Genomic DNA, 17,919 nt, shown 5'->3' on the forward strand with positions numbered 1-17,919 from the left:
GAGCTTTTAAAAGTGAGATTTTCACTAGACAGTTATTTTAAATGAAATCATTATTCAACAAGGAAATAAAGTTTCTTCAATGCCTCAACTTACTTCATTATAGGCCCATGGACAGAATTACCAGAGGCTTAATTTTCTGAAGTATTTCTGGAAATACTACAAATACAAAAATGTAGCATAGATATGATAAACAATTTGTAGCCCAGTTTCTTTTAAATGTCGTACAATCACACTGACAATAAAATAATCATCAGACCATTACAGTAAAGTGCAAATTTTCTTTTTACTCAGATTTCATTTTACAGCAGAAATTATGTAAAGCATTCAAAATACATTTTCCACATATAAGGGCAATTCAAAACACTTTGCATGGCCTCAGCAGCAGAAGATTATTTTTAAAAACATATTCAACTATTTATTGATGCGTATACATGCACATTATAAAAAATTCACTTACAAAAGAGGGAAAGAGGTAGAAAGAGAGAGAGATAAAGAGAGAGAGGGGGCATGAAGAACACAAAATAGGAGGGAACAAAGCTAGGGATGAGAGAGGAAAAGAGAAAGAGAGGGAGAAGTCTAGCTAGCACTATTTAAACATGCAGAGTGATGTTAGCCCATAGCCCGTTATAACTACGGCCTGTATTTCATAATTTATCTCTTATTTGACCTTTAACCTCTGGGTCAGAGGTCACCTCTGTGCAGCTTGCCCGGGAGCGAATTCGGCAGGACACAGAGTTTTGTTATGTTCAGATAGAAATATGGCATGTAGAACAAACATGCCTCTCTGACATGTAGAATAAGGAATCACGTCAGCTATATTCATAGAATTTCTATCTGCAACGTTCGGCTACTGAATGTGGCCCAGTTTCCTTAGAGGAAGTCAAAGTTGCCTGTGACATAGCTTATGTTTTTCTCTACAAACTGATCTCTACGCTTACTTAAATTTACAGATCCTCATTTAGAAAATGTATATATGTTTGTTTATTGCTCTGTGTGTTTCAGTGGAAAGCCTTATCCAGTGTGAATTCACCCCCTTTAAACAGCAGCCCCTCTCTGTGTTTCTGTTAGTGTAGCTGTGATGTGGTTGGAGGGCACAGTTCCAGGCCAGGGTATAAAATGATTAAGCGCATTCAAGAGTTGACTACAGAGTGAAACAGCGATAAGCTGGAGAGCCTTTCCAACATGAATAATTCCTGGGCCATAAAGACTATGCCCAGAGTTTTTCCTGGTCAGGAAAACCACTCCAGGCCCTAGAGAGGATATTATTGTCTTCTTTGTGAGGCTCTACATATATTTGAATGTTTGTATTATATATGTTATATGTTGTGTCTCAGGTGTTTGGAAGTGGAAGTCCTTTATAGATGGGATGATGTGTGTGGCACCCATCTCAGGCCAACTCCCTGTGAACAAGAGCTCAGTCTGCCACCTCTCGGTGGGGTCATCGCCACTGTCATCTCATGAAAGAGGAGGTATAGCCTAATCACAATTGGCTGATTAACACACACACACACACACACAGGGCCTACTCCACACCCCCAAGCCATTCTAGAACCCTGAGTTTAAATCTGAGGGAGTTACTGCTCCCTGAGAAAAAAGAAAAGAGAGAGTGATGTGTGTGCGAGATTGGAGATTGTGAGATGACCGAGTGAGTCGTGTGCATGTCTCTGTCTGTGAAGTTAGCTCCAGCTAAGATATGTTTTTATAGAAGAACGTTGGAAGAACATTACTGCCAGGACTGAACAGATGATAAATAAAGTGAAATGTCGTGCAATTTCCATGCAGAAGAATACACTTTATCAACGTTCAAAACAGATATTTGCACCTTGAGAATGACCATACAGCAGTTGAATTCCAGAAAGAGGGTTTCTTGTGCTCTACGTCTCACTAAAGACTCTGCCATATTTAACCCAAGGTATCTATATGACAGTGTCTAGGCCTACATGTACTGCCATTACTGCAAAATGGGCGTGAATGTGCCATGCAGAATTTAGCCTATAATATATCAACCAGCCCAGTCAGAGATATGGCATGACCTGGCAACCTAACTGAGATCCCTATGAGGATTGAAACGTTGTCCATGTTTACTTCTCACAAATAAATACATGTAGGGGGCAAATCAGAGCTACGGACATTTTGTTATAATGTAGCAACCCAAATGATCCCATGCTGGGATCCACTACTCAGTGTCTCCCTGGTAGGAGGAGTAGAATACATCATCTGCTGAGAGGACCAAAAGCAGGACTAGTATCAGTCTGTTTCTGCTATAGCCAACTTGTCGCTGTCTTTTAACAATGGAATATTTTCAATGCATATACACTTAGGTGTAGGAATCACTAACAAATTAGAGTTCAAAATAAGACTGGGCGCCAATCTTCTGTGTAGAATAATCGTCACACACAATTTGGGAAACTATAGAGGGAATGGGTTAACTCATTTGGAGACATATAGTGGGTTCTTGATATTAGCTTGCACGTTCTGTATATGAGTAGGCACTTTCTAAACCAAACTGGTCATAATCATCAGTCAAAGCAAATCTGTAAGACACTCCAGGGAAGGAAATGCCTCATTGTAACACTATTGGCAATTACATGCTGAGGAATGTGTAGGGGAAAACATCTGTCTGAAGCTAAGAGATGAAAGTTTCAAATCTGCAATGCATTAACATAAAAGTATATACCCCTTAGCAGACACTTTTATCCAAAGTAACTTAGTACAGTGAGGGCATACATTTTGAGTATGTGTGTGATCCCTGCAGGAAATGAACCAACAACCTTGGCATTGCCAGCACAACGCTCTTCCTAACTGAGCCACAGAGGACCACACTAACAGAAACAGTAACATCACCAGCTTGTTTGGTTTTGACACCTGACAGGAACTCATTCTGTGTACACTTTACAAGAATCGATTATGAAGTTCTCCTTGCTTTCCCACCCTTCAGTTGCTTGAGATGACTGTGTACAGTATATTTAATACGTGTATGTTTTACCTCCTGGACCAGGAGTTTTTCCTGAACAAGTGACCACATGGTCAGGAAAAACTCCTGCGCTAATCCTAGGGGAAAGTAGAATTCATAATACTTGGCACCACTAGCAAAATGATTTCATTCTTGCTAGCCTGAAATCAAAAGCATGATGTGTATACATTTTGCTTTCTGCCCTTATTCTTTATATCACTTGTTTTAACCTAAGATTTCATCAATGTCATGCGTTAGCAAAATGTTCTTCAATAACACTTATATCAAACACTTGTAAAGTGAAGTAGTTCAAATCCTCTTACAGTCCATAGCCACAAAAAAATGTATGTTGATTTTCTTGCCCCGTTTCTTTGTCTTATTTTCTCATGCACATAGATCCATGGTTAGTATTTACATTATTTACAAACAATACAATTGTCCTGTATACCCGTGTCTCTATCTGTATACCCGGGTCTCTATCTGTATACCCGGGTCTCTATCCGTATACCCGGGTCTCTATCTGCTCATATTGTTGTTATAGAAGTAAAATAATATATATTCTTAAATACAGTCTTTTCTCATGAAAAAGATCCAGGGTCTCCATATATACCCATACCTCGTCATTTTATGTACAGAGACGCTAAATAGTCAAAAATATGGGTTGGGCTAAACTCTATAAGGGCTAATATAGGGACCCATGTCCTAGACAGGGGCTAGCGTATAGTAAGTATAGGGACTTCTCACAGACTATAAGAAGTCAAGGCAATGCAATGTGACACTCTCCTCAAAACCATATGTGGCTTTTTGAAGTTCATGTTAAGAACAAATTGACAGAGACAGATAACCATCTGAACCGAATATGTCACATATTACCACACATTACCACACAATAGGGGGATAAAACTGACTCGGGCTAATATGCCCTTTTCTTACTGTAAATTAAATGAAAAACAGAACAAGGTAAATAAGAAAAATTAACAAAAGACAAAATAAAAAAAGAGATAAATAATACATAAATAAAAACAGAAAAGCCAGGTTATTTTCCTTACATAGAGCACATGATAAACACAGGGTAGAGATAGTCAATGAGGACAGAAGTGAGACACCACTACACATAAATACAAAACAAACAAGTTTGGTTCGCATGCAGGAGCTCACAGCTCAAACACATGCATTAGATTCAACAAACACAGACTCACACATCAGGCTAGCAAAATGCTGCTTCAGAGAATGACTTCATAGACAAGTCAATATAACAAATTAAGACACTGTTATTTACACCTAAACCCCTATCTGTTAATGTTCTTCTTACATTCAAGTGTAGTACTTCTCTTTTGGGGGACTGGGTGACTGGTTGACCTGTCTAGCCAGCCAATCAGAGTGTGGTGATCACATTGACTTTGCCAACTGCCATAAAAGCCATGGGAGGAGAAGAGCTAGTGAAAAACAGTGCATGCATACAGGATATGGGAGTGATATTTGGTTTATGTTTTCCTTTCCTAAAATGTATCATTTATACAGCAAGTACAACAGGTCCAATATAGATTATGCATGTCAATGCAAATGTTGCCCATATGAGAAAACCAATCATCCCATTCTCCGTATCGAACACTTTCGATAACAAAATGTTCATCTTCAGCTGCATCCTGATCTTTTTCTCTTGTTCTTTTCTGCTCTTGTAGAAAACATTGATCTATCTGTGAAGAGTGCAAAGATGCCAGGCAGGGTAATGTAGTTTCCTCCCTGTGATCTGGAGGAAGGGGAAAGCAAAGCGATGCTGTGGCCAGAGCCAGGTCCATACGTTCATCAGAGCAGAGGAGGGAGGAGAGAGAGAGAGGAGAGTTGTCTCTGTGTTGTCTCAGTGATATAGTTGCCATGTATCCCTCCTCATTCTCCTGTTTGAGTGTTAGCAGCCTGTTTGGATTAGAGGAGTGTGGACTGTGAAGTAGTCCCATTGTGAGAGTGGTATGAGGAGAGGGAGGAAAAGAGAGTTGCCCCTGTGTGAGACCGAGGGAGGAAGGGAGAGGAGGAGAGGGAAGAGAAGGGTGTAGAGGAGCTCACAGGATGAGGGGGCTCTGTGTTGGACTGGGTCGTGGGCTCTCAGGACCCCTGGCCTTTCTCTGCTCTCTTGCCCTAGAGGAGAGAAGAGCCCCAGGTCAGACACACACTCACACCACACTGATGGGTGGCACTGGGGACAACAAACAGTTATTTTGGTTCACCAGCCACTTTCTGTGTTACAGTTCTCAGATGACTGTAAGATGAGCGGCCTCATACACACACACACACGCGCACACCCACCCACGCACACGGGCAAGCGCGCACACACACACTTCTCCCCCCCCTCTCCCTCCACAACTACCAAGCCAAAAATAATAGCAGGATACTGGCAGGCCAAACAAGAGAGAAGCCCCTCCCACAGAGGAAGTGATGTCATTCAAAGCATGCCCCAGTCCCTGGAAGTAAAGCGGAAGGACCTGCCCCCTCTCTCTGTCAGTCATGCAGAAATACCAGCATCATTCAGCAATATTCAGAGAGAGAAAGAGAGAGGAACAGAGGGAGAGCGAGGAAGAGATAGAAAGAGAGAGAAAGCAAAGGGACTAGAGGGACAGATAGAGGTGTTTATGTTTGAGGTTTGGACTGACCCAGTGTTCCCTCTCTCCCTCTCAAGAGAGCTGACATGCAAACAGGCATCAGCCACATGGAGAGAGGGAGCGAGAGAAAAGTGAGAGAGAGAAGGGGCAAAGGAGAGAAAAAGAGAGAGTATGAGGAGAAAGTAAGAAATGAGAGTAAGAAGAGGGGGTAAGAAAAGCCCAAACTGAGTTACTGGTGCTCACTTACCCGTTTGACTGGTCTATGGTCCATCAAGAGGCTTCACAGAAACAGCAAAACAACACCAACTATTAGCACACACACACACTGGGTATGGAGAGGAGGGGTGGGGCTGTCACCACACGGCCATGCTAGAGAGGACAGACAGGGTCAACACCTGCATCCTCTCCATCATGGTGATGTAGTGACAGCTGGTCTGGAGTAGGAAGGAGACTGTGTGTGTTAGTACCTGTGGCGGCATCTGAGCAGGAACCTCAGGATCTTACGGGCAGCCTGGTTCTGTCTCTTAGTGAGGAGACTGCTGCATGATGACAACCACACAGCACAGTTAGGGTGTGTGTGTGTGTGCATGTCTGTTTGTGTGTATAGGTGGGAATCAATAAAATGTCACAATAAGTTGCAGAGGGTTCGATTTGCCTGCTGGGGCGCGAGGAGACCCCCATTGCCGCTGCGTGTCGTTTTTAAGGGATTGTTAAATACATGTTATAACTATTTGGTTTTAATATCATCACCTCTTGAAGAGCATATTCAGAACTACGCATTTACAATTATGCCACATTTATCTCTATCATCAGAGTTATACAGCCAGTAACTGCCTGCTTTCATGATCAGTAAAATGTCAAGATACGTGAGGGTAGCCTATCCATTTGGCATGTAAAACATGTGTCATTTAGCTTGCGTCATCAGAGATTAGGCTTTTGGAAAGAGGTTGACAAGTCATCGTCCTGGTAAAGTTGTCAGTCAGACTTCTGTCACCACCACAATAGATGACAAGCAAATCAAACTATATTTGGATATAGCCATCTAGTTTAAGCCCTGGAAGTTGCTTGTTAACTAGTCATATTGACGCGATCTGTTGTTAGCTAGCTAGCCACTTTGACGTTGTCCATCAATCACTGTAACCTATCATGTCTGTCAGCAGCAATCGTGATTAAACACTCAGAAAAACAATGTTGAAAAGGGGATAATGTTAGCTAACTTTGCTAGGTAGGTCCACATTGGTTGGATAAAAAAGTACATTAGGTCTACTTACCACTATGTTTAGCCAACTGTACAAAGTTTCTACTGGTATCTTGCAAAGTAAACATTATCAAACAATACTTTGGCAAATGCATCCTTCTGCTGCTTGACAGGTAGACCCCACAAAGGATGGGAAATTAACCTAAACCACTCATACTGGTCAGGTATAGTTCACTATTACGTTATATCACTCAAATATCCAATTAATGGTGGCCAATATAAAGAGAAATCCTGAGGCTACTCTCACGTATCTGAAATGACATGATCAATTGATGTTTACTGATCATGAAAGCAGGCAGTTACTGGCTGTATAACTCTGATGATAGAGATAAATGTGGCATAATTGTAAATGCGTAGTTCTGAATATGCTCTTCAAGAGGTGATGATATTAAAACCAAATAGTTATAACATGTATTTAACAATCCCTTAAAAACGACACGCAGCGGCAATGGGGGTCTCCTCGCGCCCCAGCAGGCAAATCAAACGTTCTGCACCTTATTGTGATGCTGTATTGATAACGACCTATGTGCACCTTATTGTGATGCTGTATTGATAACGACCTATGTGCACCTTATTGTGATGCTGTATTGATAACGACCTATGTGCACCTTATTGTGATGCTGTATTGATAACGACCTATGTGCACCTTATTGTGATGCTGTATTGATAACGACCTATGTGCGTGCCATGTGTGTACCTGAGAGAGTGTCTGTAGCTGCGGTAGTATTGCTGGATCAGTACTGCTGCTCGCCGGCTCTGCTGGAACTTCCTCTGTTCGTGGAAACTGCGGAAGCGGCTCTGGATCAAAATGGCTGCCAGCGTCATCCTCTTATAAAGTGCATACTGATAGAGATATTACATTAGACTGGTCAGGGAAATAGTACAAACGTAATGTACATTCAAACAATGTGTTATAGAATAAAGACAGAGAGATTGAGAGAGAGTGTGCCACACTACCTTCAAGGCTATCCATGACAGCTTGAGAGAGATGGAGAGAGGGGGTGAGAGAGAAAGAGAGAGAGTATGAAGGACATATTGTGGACACATCCAGTCATAGTGGACCAGACTAGACATAGAGTAGAAGGTATGTCAGCTGCTGTGTTCTAGCTGTCCTGACTAATGGCTGAGCTGACTGATGCTGATTGGTCATTGGTTTCAGTAGCAGGGCTGATATGTTCTTCTGATTGATCTGTGATTGAAAGTCTTACTGTACCTGTTTGTATTTCTTATAGCAGCGCTGGACCACTGCTACGGTCTCTTTACGTTGCTCCTGGATTGGCCGGCCCTAGAGGAAGGAGGGAGGGAAGGGTGAGTTGGCATGGCAACCACAGGGGAGAGACCAGGAGTGGGCATGCGAGCCACAGATGGTTGACCCCAAACTTCACAACACTGGATTCTAGATCATACAGTTGTTGCAGTGTATCCTCTTGAGAGAGAGAGAGAGAGAGAGAGAGAGAGAATGCAGTGCAGTTGTTTTTTCTATCCAGGCCATGCTCTGCTTAAACTCCCCATGCAGGGTCAATCACACACATCCAGACAATACTACTCCAGACATCCACCCATTCACCCTTCAACCTGTGGAGCCAGGGACCTGGCAGGGAGAACTTTTAACCCCAAATAAAGTCTTCTTCTACTTGACCCTTCTGTTGTATTTTGTAGTGCTTTGAGTGATTTTTGAGAGTTATTATCAATACCTTGTACTTTCTGAGGGTGTGGTGGGCGTGTCTTGCAGCCTCGTACAGTTCTCTTTGCTCTGCCTCTGTCAGTGTGAGGTGGGCAGGGTTGGTGTCTGGGCCCTCTCCACTGAGTGACGCATGCAGGAAGGAGCTCCAGTCAGCCGGGGAGGGCAGGCCTTGCGGAGCCAGGGGACTTTCCTGATCCTCAGGCCCAGACAGGGGGCTTGGTATGGGGTTTGGGGTGGGCATCTGGGGCCTGGAGTATAGAAACCTGGAGGAAAAGCACCAGAAGCAGTATGAGGGAGAGTGCAGGCAGTAATATACACTATATCGATACAATATGACAGTATCATATAGAGATAGGAGATATAGAGATAAGAGATATAGAGATAGGAGATATAGAGATAGGAGATATAGAGATAGGAGTTTTCTGGACTCACCGCTCCACGTCACCAATGTAACTAGCCAACCAGCTGACATCACCGCTGACCCCAACGGTCTCCGGTGGCGACGTCTCAGTCTCCGTGGCAACAAAACCCTCCTGTTTGATCCTGTCAGGAGTGGCCTCCATGATGTGTTCTGCCAGCATCATCATGTTCATCTGCAACACACACACACACATAAGTGCTTGCATGAAGTCAAAGTGGAGGCTTGAGTGGAGTTATTGGTCCAACTAGCCTAAGCTCCTCCTACCTGCAGGTCTTCACTGTTCTCCTGATAGGTCAGCAGTTCTGGCTCCTCCCCCCTGGTGGATACGCCCCTCTGACGCAAATGATTGGCCAGTCTCTCCTTTCCCAGAATCCTCCTGGCCAAACTCCGCCTCCCAAGAGCCTGCCTCAAGCTATACCTACTGCCACCCCCTGACCCCCCTAACCTGCCCTGCAGAGGTGGGCTGGGGAAGTGGGGATTTGGGGAGTTAGAGCTGGGTCTGGGGGGGTGAGTATTTAGGGGGCTGAGGTTGGGTAGTTGAGAGCGTGGGGGGGTGACTGGCTGTTGCTGGGACTCAGGGTTGAGTTTGAGTCTCTTGGCTGGTGGGAGGTCTCCCTGGTTGTCCGGTGGCCCCCGGTGTTGGCCCTGCAACTGGGGTTGGCCCTGGTGAGCCCAGCTCTGACTCTGGCTGTGGTTCTGGGTGCTCTGTTGTGGTTCTGTCCTGGTTCTCCTTAGGTCTGGAGAGACAGAGCATGATATCACACATGAAACTGCGGCCCTCAGGGTTAAATACCCCAATGTAACCAAGGTAACCTCTCTCACCTGGGTTAGAGCTGGGGGCGGGGCTTTCCCTATGTCCACTGGGCTCCGATTCGCTGCTCCACCTGTCCATCCAGGTGTCAGTGGGTGGACTCTGAGTAGGAGGAGTCTGTTGCAGCTGCTCCAGTAGCTCGGCCAAGCGAGTGTGTCCCCGTGAGCGTGCAATACTGAGTGGCAGGCGGCCCAGTGAATCAGGGATGGCCAAAGCTCTGGGGTCCCACTGGTACAGAACCAGCGCTGCTTCTGTATGACCCAGAGCACAGGCCCACATCTATCGGGTGGAGACAAAACACGTCATATACACACAGCATTAAATAAATATAGACAGAACATACATTCACATTACATCACAAACACAATCTCTTACCAGTGGGGTGCAGGAGAAGTGGTCGACATTGAGCGGGTCCACCTCTAATTCCAGATCTATGCTGTCTGCATGCTTAGTGCTGAGGAACAGAGGAGCACGTTTAGAACCATATCTTAATGTACCTGTGTGTGTGTGTGTGTGTGTGTGTGTGTGTGTGTGTGTGTGTGTGTGTGTGTGTGTGTGTGTGTGTGGATTCTCACCGCCAGCGGATGAGAGTCTGTATTAACCCTGCGTATCCCTGAGCTGCGGCCAGGTGCAGCAGGGTCATGCCCCGGGAACTCCGGCTGTGGATCAGCTGATTGGAGGAAACCCAACAGGGGCGGGTCATCATCTTCTCACACACCACCACCACACGGCCCTCAAATGAACCCTCGGCTGGGGAGAGCTGGAGAGAGAGGGAGGGGTAAAAAGCAATCAATCAATAAAACAATCAAACAATTAACTAGCCAATCAACCAACCAATCAATGAACCACTCCACTGAGTTACCTGGGACTGGTGGTCAGTGCCTCCTGCTCCTCCAACTCCCCCCGTGGCTGCCGTGGTTTCGGAGGTCTGATGGTGATTGGTTATCTCAGCCATCCTCTGTTCCATCTGCTCCAGACGCTCCAGAATGGACATCCTGAACTGGGTATCTATGGAAACAAAGGAGGGACACACTGTGATTGGATAAAAGTGGGACAGGCAGAGATGACTGGTTGAGGTGAGATGTGCATTACTCTATTCATAATGTGTACATTGTCCCTATAGCAGATTCCCATACAGTAAGAGAAAACAGAGTTTACAGGGCGAAACATCAAGCTCTCTCTCTACAGAGATAAACCTTAAAAACAAATTAGACCTGGGGGCAAGTCAACAATAGTCAATGTTTGTATCTATGTGATAGAGAACAGGAGTGTGTACTTGCACTGTGTGTGTGTGTGCTTGCGCGCGTCTTTGTTCAAATGCTACTGCAGTGTTGCTGCAGTGCAGATTATGTCATCCCCACCTGATGGTCTCTCTTTCTCCCTCTCCCTCTCCATCTCCGTCTCTCTCTCTCTCTCTCTCTCTCTCTCTCTCTCTCAGGATGCGGCACACACAGAGGAGGAGAAGAGGGTGGGACGACAACTGTGACATAAGAGCTCCTCCCCTTTAACACAACTACTACAGCCAATCAGAGTGGAGCATAGCCTGCCAGCTACGCACGACAGAGAGCTCATCTGAATGAACAGAAAAACAAACTCAACATGTTGTGTTAGCTTCCCAAACAAATGCCTTAAGGTCAGTGGGCTAACATGGTCTGTAGTCACCCAGACATATTGGGTTCAATACCAGCTGGTTATACCACCACATTGGGTGGACTGAATTTTAGGGGGAATTTAGAAGTTTCTCTGTTCTATGTCTAGGCGGGTCTGTCTGGATTACTCCGATCTGTGTGGGTGTTGCATCAGTCTGCTGCATGTGGGACCTTGATCTCTCACCAGACACAGAGGAATCAGGAATTACACTGACCCTCTTTGACTCTCCAACTGTGTGTGTGTGTGTGTGTGTGTGTGTGTGTGTGTGTGTGTGTGTGTGTGTGTGTGTGTGTGTGTGTGTGTCTCTGCATGTGTGTATCTACAGACTTGTGTGTCTCAGTCTCCAACCATGTTTGTGTTGCTCACAAGATATGTTTGTATGTGTGTCAGTCGCGTTCCTCCTACAGGGAGCCTACCCGTCTACTCCATAGGCTACACCCCGTTCCTACCCTTCTATGAGGTCCTCAGGGGCACTTCCAGTCACACACACAGCATGTCAGTGACAACAGCATGTCAAGGACAACACAGTACTTGGCGGTGGAGACATGACCACTGCTGACAACATGCTTGTTTCTATGTTTTAGTTTTTTTCAGTCAGGTATTTATGGATGGCGGGAGGTCTGTTTAATTAGAGAAAAGCTTGTTTTCCAGAACTGTTCAATTCTGTTCCAAGTTTTGACCCACTTCCTGCCCGTTCCTGCCCATCAGACTTGGGATTTGTTAAATTGTTATATATTTGTTAAAGTAACCAGAATAAAAACTGTGAAATGTCACATTAGGAAATTATTTTCACCAACCTACAAGCTTTCAGCACAACTCACAGCTAGTCTAAAACTCGTGGCACTGTCCACTTCTCTTGGTGCTGAAATCAGAATGTGGGACCACGCTTCATGCAACTTCAACTTGGTTCAGACCAGCTAGTTGCCTACTCCCCTCTGTTCCATTCACTCACTTATAGTTTACAAGTTATAATAGTTCATTGCCCTAAATGTAGGCCTATGCCTTTGTGAAAAGTTAATAGACTAGGCTACAGAAGTCCCCAAACGGTATATGAGCTACACAGGACAGTGGCTTATTGTAGTCCTTTGTTTGAGGTTGATTTATTCAGAGAGAAGGAGAGAGAGAGAGACAAAGCGCAAGAGAGAGAGGAGAAAGAAATAGCAGCTCTTCCACAGCACACGTGTTACTTAGTTACTTAGTCATTGTGCTACCAGGCCAGCCAAGTTACACAACATAATATACAGGGGTTAGCCATTTACACACGTTTTAATACCTGTGCCGCAAGATGAGGGAATTTGACCTGGACTGTGTTGGCTATGAGCCTTTACCAGGTATATCATCGGCAATGACCAATGAAAGCAATGTAAACACACACAACTAACGACATTCGAGATGATGCGAGCATGCATAGGCAGACATAGCCTACTATCAACACCACAGTCAGATAGCCAAAGTGAATAATAGGATAAACTAAAATCCTCTAAATGGCTCCAGTCCAGACTCAACAGCGACCTCCGAGACACTCTGTGGCTCTTGCATTTTCAACACCAATTACGAGGTAAATGCACAAAACACCGACAACAACTAAAAGTCTATTTTCTGTTTTCTATCTCGTTTTCACATAATAGATAAGGCTACTAACCGGAAAGCTCAAATAGTTTCTCTGACGCTCTCTTTGTCCTTCTTCTTCTGTTTTACAGTTCCCTTTTAGTTTGAGGTGTGCGACGCTTGCTACCATGCAACATCAATAGAACAAAGTGGAAGAGCCGAGAGAGAGAGTCTCTTCTCTCCCCTCCCATTTCGCGCCGTTTCTCTCCCCTAAAACCGTGATAGGTGCGTAAACAGGGCAGACGTTCATTCTAATTGCGCCGCAGGGAAACAGACGCCGGGGTTAAATCTAACCATGGGGAGTTCCACGAGCTACCGGTGTCTCGGTCATCATCGGTGGGAGAAAAATAAACGAATCGCAAGAGTCAGAGACAGTAGAATAACTTGACTGCCCGCTTTTCAAACAAAGGCACAGTGGAGAGACGATAGTGAATTCAAGCAGGCGTGAGTAGGCTAATGCAAATATTCCTGGGTAGCCGTGCTTTATCATTCGGCTATTTGATCTCTTTGGTGCATTGTACAGTTTTGGTAGGCTAGTTTATGACAACGAGCCTCAATATGGGGCGACCGACCACTGAAACAGGCTTAAACTAGGCTGCCGAGGCTACGCCTCTCTCTCATTCGGTCAGTCTGTCGAGATTATGCTGGGAGCGACTATGCACAGATGGCTGGTCTATTAATCCCACCTCCAGCGCTCTAAAACGCTCTAAAATCTATTGCTATTCCGCTTTGTGTATCCTATGTGAGCGGAACCTCACATGAACACCCATTGCGGTTTACATTTAGCTGCAATAAAACAGACCGTCAACGCATCAAAACATTATGCGAGTGTTCTCTTTATGTGGACCGCAGCAGTGCGTCTTTCTGTAGACGCATTGCCGCACTGCCCCTCCCCCATCTCTCTCTCGCTCTTTCTCTCTTGCTCGCTCGCTGTCTCTCTCTGCATTGCGGGCGATAGCACAGGCCACAATAGCGTATCTATCACAGACTGGAGCGAATGAGATGAAACACACGCCCCTGAACTATACAGGCATTGAAGAATTACAGCACCTTGTTGCACAGACTCGTGTTTGCAAGAGTGAATGTTTGTGTGAGAGGGAAAATTGAGTAGCAAACAAAATGTAACTACTTAGAGGTTCTTACAGTCAGGAAACCTTATTGCCATTCAATAATTGGCAGGATGTTGTCTTCATGTTGTACATGGTGAAAAACAACCAAACACACAGCAATCACATAAAACAAGGGTCTTAAACCTATGACCAACAGGTGTTTAAAAACTTCATTTCAGTTTACATGACAGCAATTATACACAGGTATAGTATGTCCCCCACACTAAGGTTCCCTGGAGGCTGCAGTATAAAGGTTGGACACACCTACTCATTCCAGGGTTTTTCTTTATTTTTACTATTTTCTTCATTGTAAAATAATAGTGAAGACATCAAAACTATGCAATAACACATATGAATCATGTAGTAACCAAAAGTGTTAAACAAATCAAAATATATTTTATATTTGAGATTCTTCAAAGTAGCCACCCTTTGCCTTGACAGCTTTGCACACTCTTGGCATTCTCTCAACCAGCTTCATGAGGTAGTCACCTGGAAAGCATTTCAATTAACAGGTGAGCTTTGTTAAAAGTACATTTATGGAATTTATTTCCTTCTTAATGTGTTTGAGCTAATCAGTTGTGTTGTGACAAGGCGGGGGGTATACAGAAGATAGCCCTATTTGGTAAAAGACCAAGTCTATATTATGTCAAGAAAAGCTCAAATAAGTAAAGAGAAAAAACAGTCCATCATTACTTTAAGACATGAAGGTCAGTCAATCCAGAAAATGCCAAGAACTTTGAAAGTTTCTTCAAGTGCAGTTTCAAAAACCATCAAGCGCTATGATGAAACTGGCTCTCATGAAGACCGTCACAGGAAAGGAAGACCCAGAGTTACCTCTGCTGCAGGGGATAAGTTCATTAGAGTTACCAGCTTCAGAAATTACAGCCCAAATAATTGCTTCACAGAGTTCAAGTAACAGACATATCTCAACATCAACTGTTTAGAGGAGACTGTGTGAATCAGGCCTACATGGTCGAATTGCTGCAAAGAAACCACTACTAAAGGACACCAATAAGAAAAAGAGACTTGCTTGGGCCAAGAAACACGAGCAATGGACATTAGACCAGTGGAAATCTATCCTTTGGTCTGATGAGTCCAAATTTGAGATTTTTGGTTCCAACTGCCGTGTCTTTGTGAGATGCAGAGTAGGTGAACGGATGATCTCTGCATGTGTGGTTCCCACCATGAGGCATGGAGGAGGAGGTGTGATGGTGTGGGGGTGCTTTGCTGGGGGCACTGTCAGTGATTTATTTAGAGTTCAAGGCACACTTAACCAGCATGGCTACCACAACCATCTGGTTTGCGCCTAGTGGGACTATCATTTGTTTTTCAAAAGGACAATGACCCAACACACCTCCAGGCTGTGTAAGGACTATTTGACCAAGAAGGAGAGGGATGGAGTGCTGCATCAGATGACCTTGCCTCCACAATCACCCGACCTCAACCCAATTGAGAAAGTTTGGCATGAGTTGGACCGCAGAGTGAAGGAAAAGCAGCCAACAAGTGCTCAGCACATGTGGGAACTCCTTCAAGACTGTTGGAAAATCATTCCAGGTGAAGCTGGTTGCCAGAATGCCAAGAGTGTGGAAAGCTGTCATCAAGGCAAAGGGTGGCTAATTTGAAGAATCTAAAATCTAAAATATATTTTGATTGAACACTTTTTTGGTTACTACATGATTCCATATGTGTTATTTCATAGTTTTGATGTCTTCACTATTATTCTACAATGTAGAAAATAGTAAAAATAAAGAAAAACCCTTGAACGAGTAGGTGTGTCCAAACTTTCGGCTGGTACTGTATTTCAAGCTTAAATTAACAAGTCCCATCAGGCATAGTAGTAGAATGTCTCGCCTTTGGAAAATAATGACATTTTTCCAGCCAGTGGCTCTAGACTAGTGGTGGTGTCCATGGTGCTGAAACAGGCCTCTACATTTTCTGTCATTATGTGGAACCCACACTTTCCGACTCAACAGTCACTCAGAGAGAGATTGTAAGAGAGTGTATCCGGTCCCAAAACACCGCTTGTCCCTATTCCTGGCCCCTATGTGACGTGTAAATCCAGGCCCCCATACAACATGGGCGAATCTCCCATCAAACCTATGGCATGATCAGCAACACACCAAAAATGCTATATTACATGCAGGAACCCAAATCTGTAGAAATATATTACATCACTAGACGGCTACCACCCGGTTACTCAACTCTGCACCTTATAGGCTGCTGCCTTATATACATACTGTAGACATGGAATCACTGGTCACTTTAATAATTTACACACTGCTTTACTCATTTCATAAGTATATACTGTATTCTATTGTACTGTATTTTAGTCAATGCCACTCCGACATTGCTCATCCTAATATTTATGTTTCTTCATTCCATTCTTTTACTTTTATATTTGTGTGTAATGTTAAATATTACTGCACTGTTGGAGCTAGAAACACAAGCATTTTGCTACGCCCGCAATAACATCTGCTAAATGTGTGTATGTGACCAATAAAATTTGATTTGATTTAAAACAGTAAATTGTCTAAACACTCTGTTTCACGCTTGGTACTAGCATCTGAGAAGAGGATTCTGTAACCCCCCCATGTATGCATTCATGAAGCCTTCATCACAGCTACATAAGACATCATAACATCCGTCATAGAGCGGCACGTATGCACGTAAAGAGCGCACCAGGGTTTCCGTTAGCTGGTCAGACAGCGCTAGAGCTGCTGTAGATCTTCAGCTCGATGCTACTGGAGTGAAATGTGCTTTTATAAGCCCAGTCATTGCGCAACAATTCTATATGCAATCGCGTGTTGAAAATAGTTTTGATGGCCACAATTAAAAAGAGCTACTATTTTTATTTCTCAACTGATAATTGAAGCACGCTTCCTATTCGCCATTCAAGTGAATATACAAAGTTAGGAAGGCTATCAGCACGTCCTCTACCACTTTGCAATGTGAGCCGGAGGCAGTATGCATTTTGAAAGCATATACTTAATTGTTTGAAACCTGAATGTTTTACTTCAAATTATGAGGCATGTCTTACATGGAGGAAATTATTTTAGAAAGACTTCCATATGCCATTGAAACTAGCATTTCTCTCCTGTTCCATTGGTTTTCATATCAACTTTCTTTTGTTGTCCAGAAGCCAAAGGCACAATCCTGGTCATATTATCAACCCATCCTAGTTGTCACATCTTTAGAAACTTAGAAAGAGGGGAATCTAACAGAAATGTTCATCTCTGTCACACATGGAACCACTTGCATCAGATGCACTGTTTAGAATGGTGTTTTCCTGCAAATTGCATTTAGGCAAATTACATTGTATTGGCTACTTCATTACAGGAGTTGCATGTTCTGGATGAATGACCATAATCTACATGTGATTTCAGTCATTCTGAGCACCAGGGGTGGACACCCTAGCCAGGATACCAGGGTTAACATCCCTACTCTTACAATAAGTGCCATGGGATCTTTAGTGACCACAGAGAGTCAGGACACCCCTTTAACATCCCATCTGAAAGACTGCACATTACACAGGGCAATGTCCCCAATCATTGCCTTGGGGAATTGGGATATTTTTTGGGGGACCAGAGGAAGAGTGCCTCCAATACCACTTCCAGCAGAATCTGGTCTCCCATCCAGGGACTGACCAGGACCAACCCTGCTTAACTTCAGAGACAAGCCAGCAGTGGGATGCAGGATGGTATACACGCACGCACGCACGCACGCACGCACGCACGCACGCACGCACGCACGCACGCACGCACGCACGCACGCACGCACGCACGCACGCCCACACACACACACACACACACACACACACACACACACACACAC

General features: G+C 44.2%; 1 protein-coding gene across 4 annotated transcripts in view; it reads right to left on the reverse strand.

Moving 5' to 3' along the window:
- Positions 1-264: 264 nt before the first annotated feature.
- The window catches only part of camta1b (calmodulin binding transcription activator 1b), a 128,895-nt gene continuing 111,240 nt past the window's right edge, over positions 265-17,919 (reverse strand). The window contains exons 11-23 of one of the 4 annotated variants that reach the window (XM_082967455.1): positions 10,584-10,729; positions 10,297-10,481; positions 10,097-10,175; positions 9,733-10,000; positions 9,175-9,647; positions 8,922-9,082; positions 8,500-8,752; positions 8,019-8,090; positions 7,763-7,783; positions 7,503-7,648; positions 6,015-6,086; positions 5,795-5,825; positions 265-5,086 (exon numbers count right to left, since the gene is read on the reverse strand). In XM_082967455.1, coding sequence (XP_082823581.1) covers positions 5,054-5,086; positions 5,795-5,825; positions 6,015-6,086; positions 7,503-7,648; positions 7,763-7,783; positions 8,019-8,090; positions 8,500-8,752; positions 8,922-9,082; positions 9,175-9,647; positions 9,733-10,000; positions 10,097-10,175; positions 10,297-10,481; positions 10,584-10,729 — 1,940 coding nt within the window. In that variant the 3' untranslated portion in view covers positions 265-5,053. The remainder of the gene's footprint in view (positions 5,087-5,794; positions 5,826-6,014; positions 6,087-7,502; positions 7,649-7,762; positions 7,784-8,018; positions 8,091-8,499; positions 8,753-8,921; positions 9,083-9,174; positions 9,648-9,732; positions 10,001-10,096; positions 10,176-10,296; positions 10,482-10,583; positions 10,730-17,919) is intronic. The other 3 variants (XM_082967454.1, XM_082967456.1, XM_082967457.1) reach the window with 3 other exon arrangements.

The sequence above is a fragment of the Salmo salar genome, chromosome 22 (assembly GCF_965601325.2).
Source record: "Salmo salar chromosome 22, fSalSal1, whole genome shotgun sequence".
Lineage (NCBI taxonomy): Eukaryota > Metazoa > Chordata > Actinopteri > Salmoniformes > Salmonidae > Salmo > Salmo salar.